Source organism: Larimichthys crocea, unplaced genomic scaffold (genome assembly GCF_000972845.2).
Source record: "Larimichthys crocea isolate SSNF unplaced genomic scaffold, L_crocea_2.0 scaffold510, whole genome shotgun sequence".
NCBI lineage: Eukaryota > Metazoa > Chordata > Actinopteri > Sciaenidae > Larimichthys > Larimichthys crocea.
Genome location: NW_020856647.1, coordinates 1 through 7,317, shown reverse-complemented (window position 1 = coordinate 7,317; position 7,317 = coordinate 1). Strand labels below are relative to the sequence as shown.

Below are 7,317 nucleotides of genomic sequence, written 5' to 3'. Positions count from 1 at the left end.
ATGTGGCATGAGGAGGACAGATGTTTCTGGTTCCATCGTAGGACAATAAAACAGGATCTGCTTTACTTCCTCAGTTATCAGCTCTCAGCTGACTGTTCGTCACTCGTTAGTGACTCGTTAATCACGAGGCAGACTCATCATTAGTTGAGGTTTGGGGGGCGGCGGGGATCGAACCTGTGTCCTCGCAGTGACGGCGTGGACTCTTCAAGCCCAAAAACAACAAAATATAAACACGTTACGCAACAACGAGCCGCCGCAGGATTAAAGCCTAAGATGTAGTATTGTGTGAGTGTGTGTGTGTGTGTGTGTGTGTGTGAGTGTGTGTGAGTGTGTGTGTGTGTGAGTGTGAGTGTGTGTGTGAGTGTGTGTGTGTGTGAGTGTGTGTGTGTGTCTGGTCTCCTTTAATCTCCCCAACATACTGTACTGCCCCCATGAGGCTGAAACATTTATTCATTCATCAGAAACAGACAGACCAACAGATTTTTTTTTCATGTGTTGTTGATGCAAACTCAATATTTCCTCCGTGTGTGTGTGTGTGTGTGTGTGTGTGTGTGTGTGTGTGTGTGCAGGTTTGTGCGGTTGCTGCTGGGCTCTACGTCCTCGCTACAAGCGGCTGGTTGATAATATTTTCCCAGAAGACCCTGAAGTAAACACACACACACACACGCACACACACACACACACACACACTCATATACTCATACTATACACACATGTACTGTAACTGTGGCTCTCCTCTCTCTCTCTCTTCTCTCTTCATGTATATGTGTGTGTGTGTGTGTGTGTGTATGTATGTATCATGTGTGTGTATCGTGTGTGTGTGTGTGTGTGTGTGTATGTGTGTATCATGTGTGTGCAGGACGGTCTGGTGAAAGCCAACATGGAGAAGCTGACGTTCTTCGCTCTGTCTGCTCCGGAGAAACTGGACCGCATCGCTGCGTACCTGTCCGAGAGACTGACCAGAGAGCTGAGCCGCCACCGCTACGGGTGAGTACACACACACACACACACACACACACACACACACACACACATATCACCCTTTACCATGAGTGTGTCTGTGCTCAGGTATGTGTGCATAGCGATGGAGGCGATGGAGCAGCTGCTGCTGGCCTGTCACTGCCAGAGCATCAACCTGCTGGTGGAGAGTTTCCTCAGCACGCTGCGTCTGCTGCTGGAGGCCGACAGGCCACACCTGCACATGCTGGCCACCAACTCTGTACGTGTACACACTGTACTGCACACTGTACTGCACACTTGTATGCACACTGTACTCACATGTTTTACTGCATACTGTACGAACACTGTACATGCATATTGTACTGATCTACTGTACCGAATCTGAATGCTACGTATGCACAGTAATGGCACTACTGTACTGCACCACGTACTGCATACTGTACTGCACAATGTACTGAAACCACTGTACTGCCACACTGTACAGCACACTGTAATGCATTTACGACTGCACATGTTACTGCATACTGTACTGCACACTGTACTGCATACTTGTACTGCCTACATGTATGCACACCTAATGCATACTGTACTGCACACTGTATGCATACTTGTACTGCACCACCGTACTGCACCACGTATGCATTACTGTAATGTCAGTTTTTTACTGTACAGCACACTGCTACTGCACACTGTACTGCACACTGTACTGCAACCCTGCATGCATACTGTACTGCAACTGTACTGTACACTGTATGCCCCATCCGTACTTGCACACTGTACTACACACGTACACCACACGGTACCTGCCACACTTGTAGGCACATTTTACTACATACTTGTATGACCACTGTACTGACCAGTAATGCACACTGTACTACATACTGTACGCACACTGTACCGCACAGTACTGCTACACTGTATGCACACTGTACTGCATACTGTACTACCACACTCGTTACTGGCACACTGTACTTTAATGTCCATGTATGCATATGTACTGCAACTGTACTGCACACTGTTACTGCACGTAGCACACTGTATGCCATACTTGTAAGCATACTGTACTGCACACTGTACTGCATCCTGTACTGCATACCGTACTACACACTGTACCTGCACACTGTACTGACCCCTGTAAACTGCACACCTACTGCACCAGTAGATGGACTTGCCACAATGTTACTGCCATCCCTGTTACTGCACACTGTACACACACTGTACTGCACACTGTACTGTACACTGCTACTGCATACTGTCCTGCCACCTGTACTGCACTGTACTCGCCACTGTACTGCATACGGATATGCACAATGTATCTGCACACTGATACTGCATTTACTTACTGCATATGTACAACATATGTATGCAACACTGACTCATATGACTGCATACTGTACTACACAATGCTATGCACATCTGTATGCATAACGTACTGCATATGCTACTGGCACACTGTACGCATACGCACTGCATTACGGTACTAATACTGTACGCCACTGAATGCACACTGACGGCAACTTGTACTACCAGTATGCACACTTGTATGCATATGTACTACACACTGTACTACACACTGTATGCAACACTGTGTACTGCCTACTGTACTGCACATGTACTACACACTGTATGAAACTGTACTGTCAACACTGTACGACACATGTACTGTCATGTTACTACCACAATGACTGTACACTGTACTGTATACTGTTACTGCATCTGTATGCCAACTGTACTGCACACTGGACTGTACACTTTAGGTAGCCTGTATGCACGGGTACTGCACTGTATGTACACTGTACTACACACTGTATGCACGTATACACACTACTGTACCTGTACTGTCATACCTGTACGCACTGCACTGTACTGCACTGCACTGTTGTAACTGTAACTGCATGTCTTACACTTGTACGCCATACTGTACTGTACACTGTTACTGTACTGATCAATGCATACTGTATGCACATGTTACTGACCTGTACTGTTATAATGTACTTGCACTGTACTGCACACTGTACTGTACCACTGTACGTACACTGTATGTTCTACTGTACGGGCACTCGTACCGCCACACTGTACGCAACTGTACTGCACTGGTTACTGACCAAAAAAAAACTGTTCTGGCATACTGTACTGGATTACTTGTACTGCACACCTGTATGCATACGTACTGCACACTGTACTACACTGTACTGCACACTGTACTGCATACCTGTACGCACACCGTACCGCATCCTGTTTCTGACACCTGATATGTTACACTGTACTGCATACTGTACTGCCTACGTACTGCATACTGTACTGCACCCTGTACTGCACTTGTTACTGCCACACTGTACTGATACACTGTACTGCCCACTGTACTGCACCCACTGTATTGCCACACGCTATGCATTACTTTACTGCATACGTTAATAATAAGTATGCACCACGTACTGCACTCACGTACTGCACACTTTACTACACACTGTACTGCACACTGTACTGCATACTCGTAACTCGCATACCTGTATGCACACCGTACTGCATACTGTACTGCTAGTACTCATCACTGTACTGCACATTACTGCTAATGTATGCCCACTGTAACGACATTAAAGTACTTGCCACACGCCTGCATCCTGACTACACACTGTAGACCACCTCTGTACTGCACACTGTACGCACACGTCCTACATACTGTACTGCCACACTGTATGCTACTGTACGACACACTGTCTTCCACAACTGTACTGCACACTGTACTCGCATACTTTTACTGCCAATGTAAATACACATGTACTGGCCACACTGTAATGCACACGTTACTACACAATGTTACTGCATGTACTACACACGTACTTTACACGTACGTATACCGTACTGAACTTACTGCACACGTACTGCACACTGTACGTAACTGTAGTGTATCTGCTACTGCCACTGTACTGCACTGTACTGCTTACAATTATACCACCACTGTACTTGCACTGTACTACACACTGTACGGTACACCACCACTGTACTGTATACTGTACTGCACTGGCTAAGGCAACTGTACTGCACACTGTATGCACACTGTGTATTGCATTACTGTACTGCCTACTGTACTCCCTCCTGTACTTGCACAATGTACTGCATACTGTATGCATACTGTATACGTACACACTGATGACCACTGTACTGCCTACTGTACTCATACTGTAATTGCACTGTACTGATACTGGTACTGCATTACTTACTACCAGACTGTTACTGCACACTGTATGCATCCCTACTGTACTCACATCTAGACTAATACTGTACTGCCACACTGTACTGATACTGTTACTACACACTGTTTACTGCAACTGTTACTGCATACTGTACTGCACATGTATCTACACATCTGTTACGCCACTTGTCCTGCACTACTGTACTAACACGTCTGCACTGTACTACACACTGTACTGTACACTGTACTGTATACTGTTATGCACTGTACCTGACACTGTACTGCACACTGTACTGTACACTGTCGTGTATCTGACTGCAATGTCCGCACTGTATGTACACTGACTACACATGTACTGCCCTGTACTACACCCTGACTGTACACTTTCCCTGTCTCCTGTCCTGCACTGTACTGCCTGCACTGTTAACTGCACTGCACTGTACACTGACTGCCCTGTCCTGCATGACTGCATACTGTCCTGTACCTCCCGTATATCCAGTATCACCGCGTACTGCCTACCTGATACGCAACTGTCTGTATTACTGCTGGCTCACACTGTTACGCACACACTGTACGTACACTGTACTGTATACTTTACGCACTTGTACTGTACTGTACTGACATACGGTACGCACCACATATTTCGTACTCCTTCGAACACTTTTATACTGCTCTGATCCCTGGATCTGCCGTATACCATTTACTACATACTTGTCTTCGGCACTAGTACGAATTTACTGTACTGCACACTCCTACATACTGTACTGACACCACATTTCTCCCCCTTTGCATACGATTACTTGCTGCTTCTTTGTACAGCACGCATTTACTGCATCAACACCTGTACTGCACTACACCTTGGTCTACACTCTGTTTCTTCTTAGCATTGATCTATTGCACATTTTACACACACCGTTTACTGCACACTTTTCTTTTTGACTCACACTGTTACTACACCTTGTTACTGGCACTGGTTATCCATCACTGTACTGTTACACTGTAACTGTTTACCTTACTGCATGTACTGCTAAACTGTAATGACATCTGTTATGTACACTTTAGTTTTTAGTGTATCTACTGTATTCTGCACTGTACTAACGTTATGTTACACTGTACTACACACTGCACTGCACTGTACTACACAATTTGTACTGTAAACTGTACCTGTATACTGTACCTGCACCATGCATGCTTGTTTATCTTGCCTGCAGTTACCCTTGTACTTGCCCCGTCCTCGCCTACTGTACTTGAATACTGTATCCCCTGTACACTGTACTGTACACTTTATGCAATACCTGTATGCACACGTACTGCACACTTGTATGATTTCTACTGTACTGCACCTTCCTGCACCATTACTGACCAATGTAACTGTATAATTTATGCCACTGTACTGTAACTGTCCGCATATAGCTACGCGAACACTGTATGCCACACTGTACTGTATACTTACTGCACTTTATGCACACACGTTTGTCACTGTACTGGTAAGTATACTGTACTGCATCTTGTAGCGCTACTTACTTAATGAACATGTACTGTACATCCTAGTTTACTGAATATGTCTTCACATCTTTAGCTGCCCCAATTTTTGACTCTGCTAGTCACGGTAATCCTTGGATTACTGTATTTGCACACTATTAATGCCACCATGATCCTGTAATGTCATCTGACTGTTGTCACTGTATCTGCACCCCTGTATCTTGTACACTGTACTGATACTATGTACTGCACTGTACTGTCACCCACGTTTACTTCATTATCACTGTAACTGCTCTTTACTGCACACTACTTTATCCTTTACTTAAATACTTTACTGCATACTGCACCCACTGTCCTGCCACCTGTCCTTGTATCCTTATACTATGTGCACCGACTGATCACGTTCTGCACATGTCCGGTACACTGTCTGGAATTACTGCTATGCCACTGATGTGAACAGTTGTTTATAAATGTACTGTCTATGTCGCAGGCTCATGTAATGTACAGTAATGAAAAAGTTTGTACTGTACACGTATGTCGATACTTGTACTGCGTACTGCTAATGCAACACTGTTAATGTAACCTGATAGTATAGTGTTATTGCCGTGTACTGGCCACACTGTTACTGTTACATGTATACCACTACTGTACTATCACTAGACTGCATATGTGCTACACACAGACCAGATGAATAACAATATAGTGTCTGTGTTTTCTTGGTAGATTTGTGAGAGTTCTGCGAAACCTCGGACGATGGACTACGCCGTCTTCTTCTACCATCGCAGCTAGACTTCTTCGTGTTCGCTTCAGTGATGATGTTGATCTCCTGTCTGAAAACGGGACTCCGCGAGACCTTCGGCATCACAATAAACAAGTCAGAGTGGACGCGTCATAGCAGATGTGAGACAGAACAAACAGATTGTACGTTGTGTTTTACTCTCACGAAATATGTTGTTGTGGTGCGGATGACGTGGATGGTGTGTGTCTTATGTGGTGTGTGTGTTTTTGTGAGGGCGTTTGCGTATGAGTTCTAATGTGTTTTTTTGCGGGATTTCCGTCATTGTTTCTTTGGATGTCCTGGGGATCCGTGGTTTACCCTGCAGGGCGTGGTCAGAGACGACGCTTCTGGATCCGACGAGCTCGCAGGTGACCATGAGCTGCGGCCATCGTCCCATGGAGAGACCGTCCCCGCTCTGCTGGCAACCTGCAGCACCCTACACAAACCAGCCGCCGTATGTACGAATCACACCAGATCCCCCACACACACACCAAAAAACCCCGCGGTACCTACACTAGATCTTGTCCCCCCGTGTTGGTCTTGTTGTTTGTGTTTGCGTGTGGTGTGCTGTGTGTAGGTTCTCCTTCTTCCTTCTGTGTGCATCGCGAGCTCCAGCGCAGCAGGACCATCTGAGGTAGTTTGTCGTTTCAGTGGAGCTGTTGGGCCGACGCTTTCGAGCTTGCTTACGGAAGCAATTTTAAGATGCCCTCACGGTCATGTTGCTGTGTTACAGAGAAACCCCATGTCTGCAGGAGGTCCTAGCAGTGGCAGTACAGCTCTACCTCCGTACGCGGTAGTTACTAGTGTACATCTGGAAGTAGCTTAGTTTAGCTAGAGTGTGCTTAGATCTAGTGCAATCAGATAGATACGTAGTATACCTTGTAGCGTGCTTCAAAAGTAGTCC

General features: G+C 45.7%; 1 protein-coding gene across 1 annotated transcript in view; it reads left to right on the top strand.

Moving 5' to 3' along the window:
- The window catches only part of LOC113745177 (uncharacterized), a gene marked incomplete at its 3' end in the record, with an annotated part of 11,683 nt that extends 4,477 nt beyond the window's left edge, over window positions 1-7,206 (top strand). The window contains exons 3-8 of the mRNA XM_027276663.1: window positions 570-646; window positions 860-987; window positions 1,069-1,225; window positions 6,739-6,867; window positions 6,991-7,047; window positions 7,147-7,206. Coding sequence (XP_027132464.1) covers window positions 570-646; window positions 860-987; window positions 1,069-1,225; window positions 6,739-6,867; window positions 6,991-7,047; window positions 7,147-7,206 — 608 coding nt within the window. The remainder of the gene's footprint in view (window positions 1-569; window positions 647-859; window positions 988-1,068; window positions 1,226-6,738; window positions 6,868-6,990; window positions 7,048-7,146) is intronic.
- Window positions 7,207-7,317: the final 111 nt, after the last annotated feature.